The sequence below is a fragment of the Hyperolius riggenbachi genome, chromosome 12 (genome assembly GCF_040937935.1).
Source record: "Hyperolius riggenbachi isolate aHypRig1 chromosome 12, aHypRig1.pri, whole genome shotgun sequence".
Classification (NCBI taxonomy): domain Eukaryota; kingdom Metazoa; phylum Chordata; class Amphibia; order Anura; family Hyperoliidae; genus Hyperolius; species Hyperolius riggenbachi.
Window position 1 is genome coordinate 155,580,302 of NC_090657.1, and position 16,760 is coordinate 155,597,061.

General features: G+C 46.2%; 1 protein-coding gene across 1 annotated transcript in view; it reads right to left on the minus strand.

The window, feature by feature from the left end:
* The window catches only part of ST6GALNAC2 (ST6 N-acetylgalactosaminide alpha-2,6-sialyltransferase 2), a 230,125-nt gene extending 213,573 nt beyond the window's left edge, over positions 1-16,552 (minus strand). Inside the window, exons 1-2 of the mRNA XM_068264437.1 lie at positions 16,476-16,552; positions 6,906-6,958 (exon numbers count right to left, since the gene is read on the minus strand). Coding sequence (XP_068120538.1) covers positions 6,906-6,937 — 32 coding nt within the window. The 5' untranslated portion in view covers positions 6,938-6,958; positions 16,476-16,552. The remainder of the gene's footprint in view (positions 1-6,905; positions 6,959-16,475) is intronic.
* Between the last annotated feature and the right edge of the window lie 208 nt (positions 16,553-16,760).

The following is a 16,760-nucleotide window of genomic DNA, read 5'->3' on the forward strand; positions in this document are numbered from 1 at the left end:
TAACCCACTGCTGGACGCTTGAGAGGTCATCCAAGTAATTATCTGGTCCTGTTCTTTTGGATTTGTGAGGGTTGTTGTCCTGGACAACATGGGCGGTATTGAGTGGGTTTTCTTGGGTGCTCCCCTGTGGCCTGTACGTGAACCGTCAGGGGAAACACCTCTTCCCTTGCCCCTCCCTCTTTCACTCGATTTCTTCCTCATTTCACTTATCCTTACAGTACACGCTGACTGGCAGCAGTACAGTGGCAGTACAGAAATGCTATACAGTACCACTATTCCCAGCAGCGACACAGAGCACAATGCTATACAGTGGCGGGTGAGCGGTGTACCACTATTCCCAGCAGCGACACAGAGCACAATGCTATACAGTGGCGGGTGAGCGGTGTACCACTATTCCCAGCAGCGACACAGAGCACAATGCTATACAGTGGCGGGTGAGCGGTGTACTACTATTCCCAGAAGACACAGAGTGGCAGTAAACAGAATGCTATATAGTGTGGCTGAGCGAGGTACACAGAGTGGCAGTAAACAGAATGCTATATAGTGTGGCTGAGCGAGCGGTGTACTACTATTCCCAGCAGACACAGAACAGTAAACAGAATGCTATATAGTGTGGCTGAGCGGTGTACCACTATTCCCAGCAGCGACACAGAGCACAATGCTATACAGTGGCGGGTGAGCGGTGTACCACTATTCCCAGCAGCGACACAGAGCACAATGCTATACAATGGCGGGTGAGCGGTGTACCACTATTCCCAGCAGCGACACAGAGTACAATGCTATACAGTGGCGGGTGAGCGGTGTACCACTATTCCCAGCAGCGACACAGAGCACAATGCTATACAGTGGCGGGTGAGCGGTGTACTACTATTCCCAGAAGACACAGAGTGGCAGTAAACAGAATGCTATATAGTGTGGCTGAGCGAGGTACACAGAGTGGCAGTAAACAGAATGCTATATAGTGTGGCTGAGCGAGCGGTGTACTACTATTCCCAGCAGACACAGAACAGTAAACAGAATGCTATATAGTGTGGCTGAGCGGTGTACCACTATTCCCAGCAGCGACACAGAGCACAATGCTATACAGTGGCGGGTGAGCGGTGTACCACTATTCCCAGCAGCGACACAGAGCACAATGCTATACAGTGGCGGGTGAGCGGTGTACCACTATTCCCAGCAGCGACACAGAGCACAATGCTATACAGTGGCGGGTGAGCGGTGTACTACTATTCCCAGCAGACACAGAACAGTAAACAGAATGCTATATAGTGTGGATGAGCGAGGTACACAGAGTGGCAGTAAACAGAATGCTATATAGTGTGGCTGAGCGAGCGGTGTACTACTATTCCCAGCAGACACAGAACAGTAAACAGAATGCTATATAGTGTGGCTGAGCGGTGTACCACTATTCCCAGCAGCGACACACAGCACAATGCTATACAGTGGCAGGTGAGCGGTGTACCACTATTCCCAGCAGCGACACAGAGCACAATGCTATACAATGGCGGGTGAGCGGTGTACCACTATTCCCAGCAGCGACACAGAGCACAATGCTATACAGTGGCGGGTGAGCGGTGTACCACTATTCCCAGCAGCGACACAGAGCACAATGCTATACAGTGGCGGGTGAGCGGTGTACTACTATTCCCAGAAGACACAGAGTGGCAGTAAACAGAATGCTATATAGTGTGGCTGAGCGAGCGGTGTACTACTATTCCCAGCAGACACAGAACAGTAAACAGAATGCTATATAGTGTGGCTGAGCGGTGTACCACTATTCCCAGCAGCGACACAGAGCACAATGCTATACAGTGGCGGGTGAGCGGTGTACCACTATTCCCAGCAGCGACACAGAGCACAATGCTATACAGTGGCGGGTGAGCGGTGTACTACTATTCCCAGCAGACACAGAGTGGCAGTAAACAGAATGCTATATAGTGTGGCTGAGCGAGCGGTGTACTACTATTCCCAGCAGACACAGAACAGTAAACAGAATGCTATATAGTGTGGCTGAGCGAGGTACACAGAGTGGCAGTAAACAGAATGCTATATAGTGTGGCTGAGCGAGCGGTGTACTACTATTCCCAGCAGACACAGAACAGTAAACAGAATGCTATATAGTGTGGCTGAGCGAGGTACACAGAGTGGCAGTAAACAGAATGCTATATAGTGTGGCTGAGCGAGCGGTGTACTACTATTCCCAGCAGACACAGAACAGTAAACAGAATGCTATATAGTGTGGCTGAGCGAGCGGTGTACTACTATTCCCAGCAGACACAGAACAGTAAACAGAATGCTATATAGTGTGGCTGAGCGAGGTACACAGAGTGGCAGTAAACAGAATGCTATATAGTGTGGCTGAGCGAGCGGTGTACTACTATTCCCAGCAGACACAGAACAGTAAACAGAATGCTATATAGTGTGACTGAGCGAGGTACACAGAGTGGCAGTAAACAGAATGCTGAGCGAGCGGTGTACTACTATTCCCAGCAGCGACACAATGACTGGGGGGACCCTGGCTAGCGTGGCTGGAGCGCGAACTACCCTGCCTGCCTACCGAAAGCTAAACCCACAGACAAATGGCGGAAATATGACATGGTTCGGGTATTTATTTACCCGAACCACGTGACAGTTCGGCCAATCAGAGCGCGTTCGGGTCCGAACCACGTGACCCGTTCGGCCAATCACAGCGCTAGCCGAACGTTCGGGGAACGTTCGGCCATGCGCTCTTAGTTCGGCCATGTGGCCGAACGGTTTGGCCGAACACCATCAGGTGTTCGGCCGAACTCGAACATCACCCGAACAGGGTGATGTTCTGCAAAACCCGAACAGTGGCGAACACTGTTCGCCCAACACTACTTCCAGGCAGGCCTGCTGCCACCTCCTCTCCTTCTCCTCCTGCTACTCTTGCGACATCCTCTTCGCTATCGTTCTCCTCCTCCTCCTTGGCTGAGTGGCAGTGCTACTCTACTGCTGCTGCGATCTCCTCTCCAGCTACACAGCCCCAGCTCCCCAAGGCATATGCTGCATGCCAGGTACGACGGGGTCACGCCATCTTAGACATGTCTTGCCTCAAAGCCGAGAGTCACACTGGAGCAGCTTTCCTGGCTGCTCTGAACAAATAGGTGGCTCAGTGGCTGACCCCGCACCAACTGGAGATCGGCAACGTGGTGTGTGACAACGGCAGCAATCTCATTTCGGCTTTGAATTTTGGAAAAGTTGACACATGTACCCTGCATGGCACATGTACTGAATCTAACAATTCAGAGATTTGTGTGTAAGGGCCCTTTTCCACTAGCAAGCGCGATTGCTAGCGCAAATCACCTGCGCTTGCGATCACGCAGGATCCTTTTTCCACTGTTGGCATTCTGCTGTACTGCTGTCGGGACTGTAACGCGATTGTGACGAGAATCGCGCAGGACGGAGATCGCATTTTGGCAAAAAAATGAATCGCGATCAAAGCGCCATAGTGGAAAAAGAGCACCGCGATTTTTTACATGTTATCGCGGGGCTCTAGCGATTAGAAAAACGGCTGCGATACGCTTTTTAAATCGGATCGCAGCCAGTGGAAAAGGACCCTAAGTACCCAGGCTTACAGGACGTCCTGAAGCAGTCCAAGAAGGTGTGTGGGCATTTCAGGTGGTCCTACACGGCCATGGCATGCTTGACCGATATTCAGCGGAGAAATAACTTGCTGGTGAGGCGCTTGATTTGCGATAGCCCGACTCGCTGGAATTCAACGCTCCTGATATTTAACCACCTGCTACAACAGGAGAAAGCCATCAACCAGTATCTGTACATATACAGTAAAAGGACATGCTCTGAGGACATGGGGTTGTTCTGGCCGAAGTACTGGACACTCATGCGAAATGCCTGCAGGCTCATGCGGCCGTTTGAGGAGGTGAAAAACATGGTGAGTCGCAGTGAAGGTGCCGTCAGTGACTTGATCCCATATGCTTTCTTCCTGGAGTGTGCCGTGTGTAGAGTGGTGAAAGTGGTGGATCAAGCTGTGGTGGAGCGTGAACAGGAACAGGAACAGGAGGAAGAGTTGTGGGATCAATTATCAGCAGAACCAGATGTTTCCTTGACATCTACAGGAGCACAGAGGAGGGGGAGGAGGAGGAGGAAGAGTCGTGCAGTGATGAGGAGTCCGATGAGGAAGGTGATTTTTTTGTTTTGAGGAGGAGGCGGTAGAACAACCACAGCAGGCGTCGCAGGGGGCTTGTGCTGCTGAACTTTCCCGTGGTATTGTTCGTGGCTGGGGGAGGAGGAGACTAAGTCAGGACTTACCTGACATCACCGAGGAAGAGCAAGAGGAGATGGATAGTACGTCTGCATCCAAATTTGTGCAGATGGTGGCTTTCATGCTGTCCAGCCTGTTGAGGGACCCCCGTATAAAAAAAAAACTCAAGGGGAATGATCTGTACTAGGTAGAAACACTTTCATTTCATCTAGACGCTGCGCTCTCATGTACTCCAGAAGAGGTTCATCTTCAATATAGTGCTCTATTTTGAAGAGGGACCTCTTCTGGAGTACATGAGAGCGCAGCATCTGGATGAAGTGAAAGGAGTGCATCATATGCTTGATGAATTGATGCTGCGACCCATGGACATATAGATACGTTTTTGGACTTGGGTTCAGGGACTTTTGAGTAGTCCGCACTTTTTGATTTTCTGATTTTGCAATTTTATGTTTTTCTTTCAGTTTGTACATTGGTGTTGAGTGCACATATACAACGATTTATTTTTAGGAACTTTTAGGGACTTTTGAGTAGTCCGCACTTTCTGATTTCCTATTTGGCATTTTTATGTTTTTTTTCCAGGTTGTACATTGGTGTTGAGCGCACATATACAACGATTTATTTTTAGGTAGAAACACTACTAGACCCTTGGTATAAGCACAAAGTGGCGGAAATGTTACCAACTCACAAGAAGGAAGAAAGGATGCAGCACTTGCAGAACAAGCTGGCAACTATGCTTTACAGTGCGTTTAAGGGTGATGTCACAGCACAACGGAATAAAGGTGTCCCTCACTGCCAGTAATCCTTCTCCCATGTCCACGCAGGCAAGGACAGGACGCTCCAGCGATCTCATGGTGATGTCGGACATGCGGACATTCTTTAGTTTAACGCCGCGCCTTAGCCCTTCCGGATCCACCCTCCACCAACGCCTGGACCGGCAGGTAGCCGATTACCTGGCCTTAACTGCGGATGTAGACACTGTGAGCAGCAATTAATCCTTGGACTACTGGGTGTGCAAGCGTGACCTGTGGCCAGAGCTGTTACAATTTTCCATCCAACTTCTGTCTTGCCCTGCCTCAAGCGTCCTGTCAGAAAGGACCTTCAGCGCAGCTGGAGGCATTGTCTCTGAGAAGAGAAGTCGCCTAGGTCAAAAAAGTGTTCAGTACCTTACCTTTATCAAAATGAATAAGTCATGGACCCCGGAGGGCTACTGCCCGCCCGAAGACTAAGTCAGTCCCCACACACAGCATCTCTGCCTGCACGCCGTGTGACTGCCTGCCCCAAGACTAAGTCGGTCCCCAGTCCCCACACAGCATCTCTGCCTGCAGGCCGCTTGACTGTCTTCTCCGCCACCACCAACAGGTTCCAGGACTCCAGGTGGATTCCTGAATTTTTAAGGCTGCTGCTAGCAGCGGCCGCTATAATAATTTTTCTGGTGCATGTACATGCCTGCCTAATTTTTCTGGCTGCACTGCGGCTGCAACAACAAAAGGCATGTACATGTGTCAATTCCCCTTCGTAATCGTTACCTTGCCGCGGTAAAGGGGCTTGCATATCACAATGAAGCAATGACCAGACCTACATGAGTGTCTTGGGGAGGGGGGGGGGTACGGGGGGGGGGGGGCACACCCAAGATAATAAGGTCGTTGCTTCATTGTGGACAGACCAAATTTGATCAGCTGGGCAGTCACTGTTCTGTCATTGAGCTACCTCAGCCCGACGACCATATGGGCTTGAAAACCGCTATCGCCTGCACTCTTGCCATGGTGCGCACCAGTCCAGCATGGCCATTACTACACAAACAGCTGTTTGCGGTGCGTTACACAGTGAGTTTGGTCTGTCAGTGTGAAGCAGTACACTAATTACATTACCTGATTGATGTATACACATGCAAGATGTTTTAAAGCACTTTTTGCCCCCAATTTAGCATGCAATGTGATTTCTGCCCGTAAAACGCTCCTGATTTTTGGCATGTATCCCATTCCGCCATGCCCCCCTCCAGGAGTTAGACCCCTTGAAACATCTTTTCCTTCAATTTTGTGGCCAGAATTAATGTTCGAAGTTTTAAAAGTTCGCCTCCCCATTGAAGTCTATTGCGGTTCGCAAAGTTTGGTTATTGTGCAATGGTGTATTGATGTGTTTTAAAGCAAAAGAGTCCAGTGTGCATGGACCCACGACGTGAGTTTGTGTTTTATTTTAATGATTTTGAGTTGTTGCAATAAGGTGTACCCCCCTGTGTTTGAACTTAGCCCTGACTCCTGCATATACAGTATGTTTCTTTTGGATGACGGTCACTGTCTCCAATATTGAGCACAAGGTGTCTGAAGGCTTTATAGTGCATTAGAGAGCGCTGAGGAAGGATTATTGTTTATCTATGTTTATGTGTTGCTTTGAAAATCACAAATATCTGCTGGTTAATTTCTATATGACTTGTGAATACATTTTATAGGCATCTCATATCCTTTGTGGATCAGGGTATTGTATGGCACCTATGCAAACACCTTTCTGCTAGTTATGCAGTGTAACACAATCTAGAGGTAAAATGTCATTTCACATATTTTAAGTCATGAGGCTTTGGGTGTAAGCTCATTTATAGGCTCAGGCATCCTAAGCAGTTGCCTTTGGCATTATCTGACCAACATAGAACATTTTCCACCGCACTGACCTTTGTGGAATTTCCCAAGCTGATGGTTCCATGATGTATAAGATGCGATAACGCTGTGATATAAGTAGCAAACAAAATGGTCACAGGATAACTCAGGACACTTAGCCAGTCCACTAATTTGTTAAATAGTTAAAGAACAACAATTATGACATATATTAGAAATTAAAGGACCACTATTGCGAAAAATTGTAAAATTGTAAAAAGTGCATTTCTCCCAGATTAAAATGCACTATAATTAACACTTCTGTCGCTTACAGTAATCAGTAAAAGTCTGACAGATCCGTCAGGTTTTGGACTAATCCATCTCCTCACTGGGGGATTTTCAGGTTTTTCTTTATTTTCAAAAGCACTTATTGAATGGCAGTTGCTCAGTCCAACTGTCAAAATAGTGTGCACATGCGTAGGCAGGCTTGCTGACATCTCTGAATAGATCCTTTCTTGACGTTCCTGCCCACAATGGCGTCCTACGCTAATGGCACAAGATGCTATTGCAAGTGGGAACATGACATATGCATGGCCCGGGGCGCGCAGCCGCATCAACGGTAACTAAACTAGCTGGCGCCTGGCGGCGAGAGAACGGAGGATCGTTGAGGACCGGCACAGGACAGAAAGGCTGCAAGGGGCTGGCAGAAGCTCCAGGTAATAGAAACACTGTTTTTATTTTAGTTCTGCTTTAAAAAGACTCTGTCCATGGATGCGGGGGTGGGGGAAGGGGGGCGGCCGCCGAGCTGGAGGGGTAGCGGGCAGGACGGGGGTATTGGGCCTAGAGGTGGGGAGGGGAGTCGGACCCCCCTCTCCCTCGCCTGGGTCCCCCGATCTGCGCTCCCCTCCAGCTTTAAATAGCGAGTAAGCAGCCGTCCGAGGCACGACGGGGGATCACTCACCTCTTCCTTGTTCCAGCGTGCGCTCCACTGACGTCACTTCCTGCAACGCCGCCCACTGTATTGTACGTGGCCGGCGTTGCAGGAAGTGACGTCAGTGGAGCGCACGTTGGAACGAGGAAGAGGTGAGTGATCCCCCGCCCGTGCCTCTTACTGTCGGCTGGACGGCTGCTCACTCACTATTTAAAGCTGGAGGGGAGCGCAGATCGGGGGTCCCAGGCGAGGGAGGGGGGTGGTCCGACCCCCCCCCTCCCCACCGCTAGGCCCAATACCCCCGCCCTAGCCGCTACCCCTCCAGCTCGGCGGCCCCCACGGAGGGGGGGGGGAGGGGGGGAGGGTTGATAATTTTTTAAAAATTTGCCTCAGGCGGCAAAAAGTCCAGGAGACATAACTGTGTACACATGTATTTTAAAGAGACTCCGTAACAAAAATTGCATCCTGTTTTTTATCATCCTACAAGTTCCAAAAGCTATTCTAATGTGTTCTGGCTAACTGCAGCACTTTATACTATGACTGTCTCTGTAATAAATCAATGTATCTTTCCCCTGTCAGACTTGTCGGCCTGTGTCTGGAAGGCTGCCAAGTTCTTAAGTGTTGTGGTTCTGCTATGAACTCACCCTTCCAGGCCCCTCTCTGCACACTGCCTGTGTGTTATTTAGATTAGAGCAGCTTCTCTCTTCTCTCTTATCTTTTACAAGCTGGATAAATCGTCCTCTGAGCTGGCTGGGCTTTCACATACTGAGGAATTACAAACAAGGGCAAAGCTGTTTGCAGGAAGAAAAGAGCAGCCTGAAACTTCAGTGCATGGGGGAAAGAAACACACAAATGATCTCTTGATATTCAAAAGGAATGCTGTATACAGCCTGCTTGTGTATGGATGTATTTTTCTATGTGTGGACATACTGTACATCAACCTACTTCCTGTTTTGGTGGCCATTTTGTTTGTTTACAAACAAACTTTTTAAAACTGTTTTTAACTACTTTTAATGCGGCGAGGAGCCGCGAAATTGTGACAGAGGGTAATAGGAGATGTCCCTAACGCACTGGTATGTTTACTTTTGAGCGATTTTAACAATACAGATTCTCTTTAAATCTTACAATTTTTTTACGATCGTGGTCGTTAAATAATTTATTAGTTAGTATTTCTACAGTGTTGACATTTACTGCAGCGCTTTACATAGTATATACAGTAGTCTTTTCACTGTCGCTCATCGGAGCTCACAATCTAATCCCTACTACAGTCATATGTCCATTGTAGTCTAGGGTCAATTTTAGGGGGAAGCCAATTAACTTATCTGTAGGTCTTTAGAATGTGGGATTTTGTCCACAGGCTGAGTACATATGGGAGGTTCAACTTTCTCCCTCACCCCTGTCCATACTATTGGAACACTGCAGAAATATATTTGAAATAAAATACTAGACGTTGATTAGTAGTCTGACCAGAAGGTGCGCTTCCAAAACCAATCACAAAACATTAAAAAAACACATATTGCATAAGATTCTCTTCAAATAGTCAGATGCCACATTATTAATATAAAACGGTTAACCGGCCTCTGCAACCTCTTAAGTGTCACACAGAAATACCAATAGGAATAAAGATACAGTTTGCGGAGGTACCCTTCCTCTGTTACAATCTTGTGTCTTCTTATGGATGATGTCTACAGCTTCCACCAATATACCACACAAACAAGCAGAAATATACAGCATAGAGGTTCTCTGTTGCCGCACAGCATCTTTCTCACATCCTCCTCGGCCCAGCATCAGACCTCAGATCAGCGGTGGCCAGGGCTTAGTGATGAGAAAGCAAGAGGTGCAGTGCACAGAACAATGCCGTATAGTTCAAATACAGGAAGTGAGCAGTGATGTCACTTCCTGTATACATTCCTGCCCTGTGCATGGCACCTCTTGCTTTCTCATCACTGAGACCTGGCCACCACTGATGTAAGGTCTGATGCTGGGCAGCGCAGCGAGCGAGGGCTGACGGGGATGAGAGAAAAACGCCATCTGGGGCACATAGATGGGCACAGTGACAAGGAAACACTCGAGGCACCACTACAATAGATTCGGGGACGTGCCCCAGAGCTATTGCCCTAACGATGCACCTGATGGAGAGGACATTTAGCTTAGGGATGGTTAGCTAGGGTGGATGGAGAAATCAAGATTTTGGGGGCCTTCTGAATGAAAAAGATAGTCAGGGTAGACAATGTCAACCAGAATGAAGAAATCAGCCAAGGTGAGGAAAGGAAAGTAAGCATGAAGGGGAGGGAGTCATAACTAAGGTTTCACACGGTGGGTGATTCTGCAGCATTTGAGCTGCTATTACCATTGGGGACCAGCAAATCGCAAGTGCAGTAGCTCTCTATGGAGGCATTAACACAGCAGCATTTCAGCTTTCACAAATGTGTGTGTGTATGGGAGGTCAGCATGGAGGAGAGCAGTTAGGATTCAGCTTCTCTGATTGGAGCTAGAAAAGCACCCATTACTTCTTTTGCTAGGGGCAAAGGTTGGAAGCTGGACAATGGAATACCCGGTAAAACCTTATTTAGACTCAAATCCCAAATCTGTTCCAAACAACGATAATCATAATCGCAATCGATCTAGCAATCGCTGCACAAAGCACTTGCGGGATTTCACACCGCTGCAGTGATTTCTAGGGGGTCCCTGCCCTTATTGATCAATGATCATCACTTTAATTACTGACCAGGTTTATTGCTCTTTTATGGGTTATTTGTTCCAAAACATTGAGGGGAACTGAATCTTTGGGTTGGGATCAAAAAGTCACACAAGCATTGTACAGCAGCTGTATGCTGAGCAGGGTGTTTCCTTCCCCAGCAGGGACATGTCTGTGCTTTATTGTGGGGAAACTAGTAACCATGCTAATGGTTTCCACACTGGAGACTGGGGGATTAGTGAGAAGAAAGCTCAGTGGGAAGAATGTGCTGTGCTGAAATAACCCTTTCAGAAAACAGCTGAAATACAAGATCATATATACAGTATCTCACAACAGTGAGGACACCTCTCTCATTTTTGTAAACACTTGATTATATCGTTTCAAGGGAAAGCACTGAAGATATGATGCTTTGATACAATGTAATCAGCTGTCCCATCAAAGTAACACACTACCATTATTATTATTATTTAGTATTTATATAGCGCCGACATATTACGCATCGCTGTACAGTGTATATATATATCTTGTCGCTAACTGTCCCTCAAAGGAGCTCACAATCTAATCCCTACCATTGCCATATGGCTATATTATGTAGTGTATGTATTGTAGTCTAGGGCCAATTTTAGGGGGAGCCAATTAACTTATCCGTATGTTTTTGGAATGTGGGAGGAAACCGGAGTGCCCGGAGGAAACCCACGCAGACACGGAGAGAACATACAAACTCTTTGCAGATAGTGCCCTGGCTGGGATTCGAACCAGGGACCCAGCGCTGCAAGGCGAGAGAGCTAACCACTACGCCACCGTGCTACCATTAAAGGACAACTGAAGCCAGGGATATGGAGGCTGCCATATTTATTTCCTTTTAAGCAATTACCAGTTGCCCGGCTGTCCTGCTGATCCTCTGCCTCTAATACTTCTAGCCATAGACCCTGAAGAAGCATGCAGCAGATCAGGTGTTTCTGACATTATTGTCAGATCTGACAAGATTAGCTGCATGCTTGTTTCTGATGTGATTGAAACACTACTGCAGCCAAGATAGACCACCAGGGCTGCCAGGCAACTGGTATTATTTAAAAGGATAATGGTATGCAACTGATTAATTTTCCTGGCTGTATGCTTAAATTCTAAATTCTGCACCAATCTGCTTCATTATAAGTGTTAATAATTGGGGCTTCTTCCTGTGTTACCATTTGCCTATTTCAATTCATTAGCCACAATTTGCATATCTGTAGACTGGCCCTGCCCCTGTGTGGCTAGAGTCTAGTGTCTAGTATATACAATACAATACAATACAATAACATTTCTATAGCGCTTTTCTCCCATAGGACTCAATTAGGCTCTCTCAGATTCAGTAATTAGTAGGATGAAGTATTCACACAACAAAAGTTATATTTCTGCAAATGCCAAACTGAACAGGTGGGTTTTCAGTCTGGATTTAAACACGTCCAGGGATGGAGCTGTCCTGATCTGTTGAGGTAAGGAGTTCCAAAACGTAGGGGCAGCATGACAGAAGGCTCTGGGACCAAAAGTTTCCAAGTGGACTCTAGGTATGACTAGATTATTAGAACCTGTGGATCTGAGATTGCCGGGATTGCTACGCAGCTGCAACATATCTTTCATGTATCCAGGGCCTAAATTATTCAGGGATTTAAATGTCAGTAGGCCGATCTTGAATAGGACCCTCCATTCTATAGGTAGCCAGTGAAGGGAGTGCAGGACTGGCATTATGTGGCAGTGACGGGGTTGGTTGGTTAGCAGTCTGGCAGCAGTATTCTGTATCAGCTGTAGTCGGTGCAAGACCTTTTTTGGAAAGCCAGTGTAGAGAGCATTGCAGTAGTCCAGTCGGGATGTGATGAAGGCGTGGACTAAGGTTGGCAGATCTTCTGGGGGTATGAGGTGCTTGATTTTTGCAATGTTCTTCAGGTGAAAATAGGATGATTTCACCACAGCAGAGATTTGAGTTCTGAAGTTTAAATCCCAATCAATTAGAACTCCCAGGCTACGCACATGATCAGAGCTGCGCAGATCCGTGCCTCCTATTCCCAGTGGTGAAGACTGCAAGTTAAGTTGTTTTGTTATCATGCTCTGCCCTCCTATCAGAAGGACTTCAGTTTTGAAGTATATTTTCAGTTACTTCAGTATACTCACAGCTGCAATCAGTCTGCTTGTTAGCATCTATCTAGTCAGGGATATATTAGCAGATCATATAGTCAGCATGACCTTGGTCAGCAGTGTATAAATGTAAAGGTGTAAATTTAAAGGGTATTAATTTTAAGGGTACTTTAGACAAACCGAATTATACCAGAATTGAGCCAGAAGGGAACAGAAGTGAACTAGTACAAAACTCTGGGCCTGTTGTTCATCTACTCATTTTCTACACCCTGCATAGAAGTACCTTCAATACCATATTGAACATACACCAGCTAAACATACAGCCAGCTAAATGTAAGCACTGCACACCCGCTTACCAAATTACTGATGGTTTCACCGTGCCTCACCAACCACACCACTGCTGATCTTCGCTGGCTGCTCCACTGCTGAACTCCCCATCAGCTGATCCATCGCCGACCTCCAGACAAGTTACGTCATTACCAACAAGACACCCCATCTACCAATCACACACAGGTGGATTTTTTTTTTTTGCCATCATTGATGATCTGCCAACTTCACTGATGATCTCCTATGGACTGCGCCTTACCAGATTGATTATTGATGCAACTTTGCTAAACCCCTTCAGCCACATCATTGGTGACATTTATCTCATCTTGGTCTAACTGCTGTCCCCCTGTCTATGCTTCCACTCTCCACACCCCATCCTACCTTATCCCTTCAGTGCAAAATGTACCCCTTCCCTCCTATTCACTCCCTTACCCCTCCACCATTTCCCAGCTATCTCCCTCCCCATCTTGCTATCCCCCATCACCACATGCTCTACCTCCACCTCCTTCTACACCTTCTCCCCTTTCTGTTTCCCAGCACCCTTTCCCCTTCTGTCTTTAGACTCCCTTTTGGCTCTCAACCCCCATGCGCCTCCCTTCCCTCCCCCCCACACTCTACCCACACACCCCCTCTGCATAACCTTATTCCTATCCATCCTACCCCTAGGCATTCACTCCCTGTTTCCTGTGGCCTCTGGAATGCCAGGTCCACCCGCAATAAGCTGCTCTCTGGAACTCGCTCCCTCCAGCCACCAGACTCGCCCTCACCTTTAATATCTTCACACAAGCTCTCAAGACTCACCCTTTCATGCTCTCATACCCCCCTACACCAGCACCATAATACGTTCTGTTAGACGGAAACAGTAAATTCGGGCGCCTGAGGCTAGTGGACAAATCGGGCGCCGCCATTCACTCCTATAATAAATATCGTTTAATGGGCGCCCGATAGGAAAAAAGGGCGCCGGTGAAAAATAACGTTTTAAAAGCGGCGCCCGGAGACTTAATGTTTTATTACTGCTTCTCATGATTACACATTATTTAATGATTTATACATTTTTAAATATTATTTTTAAACGAAAAACAGTACAATATTTTTTTTCAAACATTATTTTTAAACGAAAAACAGTACTTTTTTTTTTTTTTTTTTACATTATTTTTAAACGAAAAAACCAACAGGGGGGTCTTAGGTTTAGGCACCAACAGGGGGGTCTTAGGTTTAGGCACCAACAGGGGGGGTCTTAGGTTTAGGCACCAACAGGGGGTCTTAGGTTTAGGCACCAAAAGGGGGGTCTTAGGTTTAGGCACCAACAGGGGGGTCTTAGGTTTAGGTACCAACAGGGGGGTCTTAGGTTTAGGCACCAACAGGGGGGTCTTAGGTTTAGGCACCAACAGGGGGGTCTTAGGTTTAGGCACCAGCAGGGGGGTCTTAGGTTTAGGCACCAACAGGGGGGTCTTAGGTTTAGGCACCAACAGGGGGGTCTTAGGTTTAGGCACCAACAGGGGGGTCTTAGGTTTAGGCACCAGCAGGGGGGTCTTAGGTTTAGGCACTAACAGGGGGGTCTAGGGGTTAGGGGTAGGTACAGGGAGGGTTACTTAGGCACCAACAGGGGGGGTCTTAGGTTTAGGCATCAACAGGGGGGTCTAGGGGTTAGGGGTAGGTACAGGGAGGGTTACTTAGTAATTTTTTTTTTTAACGTTATTATACGTTTCAGTATTTAAACGAAAGATTAACGTTTTTACAATTGCCGATTTAATGCACATTATTTAATGATTTATAACTTTAAAAAACATTAATTTTAAACGAAATACAGTACAATACATTTTTAAACGTTATCCATGCTTATCGTTAAAAACCCGGCGCCCTTTTTTCCCAGCGCCCTTTTTTAACGTACGCCTGTTAGACACCCTCTCAACAGATACACCTATTGTCTCCACCCCGACCCTTTAGATTGTAAGCCTCTGGCAGGGCCCTCCTCCCTAATGTATCCAGCTTGATTATGCAATCTTACTGACAATCACCCCTTTTGTGGACTAGAACAATCTCTATTTTGACCTATGACCCTGTATTATCAAATCATTTGCATGATCTTGTTTTGTAATGAGTTTCCTGTATGTCCTACCTTGTATGTTAACCCTTTTATCTATTGTGCAGCGCTGCGTAATATGCGGGCGCTTTATAAATACAATAAATAATAAATAATAATAATAAAAAGGAAATGCATATGTCAGACTCCATATTCTTCTCACTTCAGTTGTCCTTTAATGTCTAAACTGCTGGCAACAAAGGTGTGTCACAAACTAAAGGTGGCCACTAACGATCCAATTTCTAGTGAAAAATCGTTTCGAGCGATCAGAAATTCTGATTGGAAGTGAAATATTGTAATACATCATTCACCACACCATCAACGAACCAATCTTTGCTTGGTATCTATCACAACCAACAGAAAAATACAAATTTTGGTTCGTCGAAAATTCATTCGTACGACATTTTTTTTCACTCGTTCATAATCAATTGTGTCCACCAACAGAGATTATTTACAATCAATCCGATCAGAATTTCTGATCGCTCGAACGATTTTTCGCTAGAAATTGGACCGTTAGTGGCCAGCTTAAGGCTTTGTTCACATCTAAAATCGAAATCGCGGACGCCAGCATTTTTCAATTTTTTGCACAATTTTTTAGCGCCTCCCAGCGCTTACCTGCGCGCTGTGATTTGTTTTATAAAGTACTTTTCTAAGTGCTTTTGCAGAGCGATTCTGGTTTTTCCTGACGTCGGTGAACTCTTTGACCCGGACATGAATAAATACAAAGTGCTGGGGAAATCGCTATACAAAGCGTTTTTTCAAGCGTTTGTGATTTCACTATACCTTCCATTGAGCCAAATCGCCCCAAAAATGATACAGGCAGCACTTTGGTGAGCGGATCGGAATTGAACTGCTCAGATGTGAACACTCTCATAGGGAATCATTGCACAAGCACTTTTAGGGCGATTTTTCAAATCGCCGTCACTTAAAAAAAAGCGAAAATGCGCTAGGTGTGAACAAGCCCTAAGAACAAATTTTTTAAATAGATCTCAGTAAGAAATCTATTAAAAATCATCGAACTGCAGCATTGCAATGCTTGATTCACAACGCTATGGAGCCATTGATATGCCGTTACTCTGGACCCGATGCTGATCAATATCCTCTAATTGGACCGATGTTGGACGCAAATCGATCAGGCCGCCCATTGCATCAATTTCAAGCAGATTTGGAGTGCATTGATAGAAATGACCAGATATCGATGGGAAAAATCAGTGTATGGCCACCTTTAGATTAAAAATGTGATGTAGTTTCTTTGTCCAGAACATAATGCTAACATCACTGACTTTATGGCAGGTCCTATGCTAGCTTTAATATCGCAGGAAGCCTGTTGCATTCATGTGCGTTTGATCTGACTGTAATGAATAAATTCTGATATTTTGTAGTACCAATTTTTTTTAACCCAAACCTGAGGAACTCCAGCCTAAACAAACATACTGTCATTAAGTTACATTAGTTATGTTCATTAAAATAGATAGGTAATGTAATCTCTTACCCACCCTGTTTTAAAAGAACAGGCAAATGTTTGATTTCATGGTTGTAATGAGGTGACAGGGAGTATGATACACAGTTCCAACTGTCCTGTGTCCTGAGCACCTCTCCCAGTTGCTAGGCAACGTGAATAACAACATAGGAAATCCCATCATGCTCTGCACAGCATCAGGGAGAAAAAGCCCAGGCTTTTTTTCTTCGATGGGTGGAGCTTAGGTAAAAATGCAGCTAAAAATGATGCTTTGGTAAGAAAAACAAAGTTCTGATGCTGTGAAACTGTTAAAGAAACACCA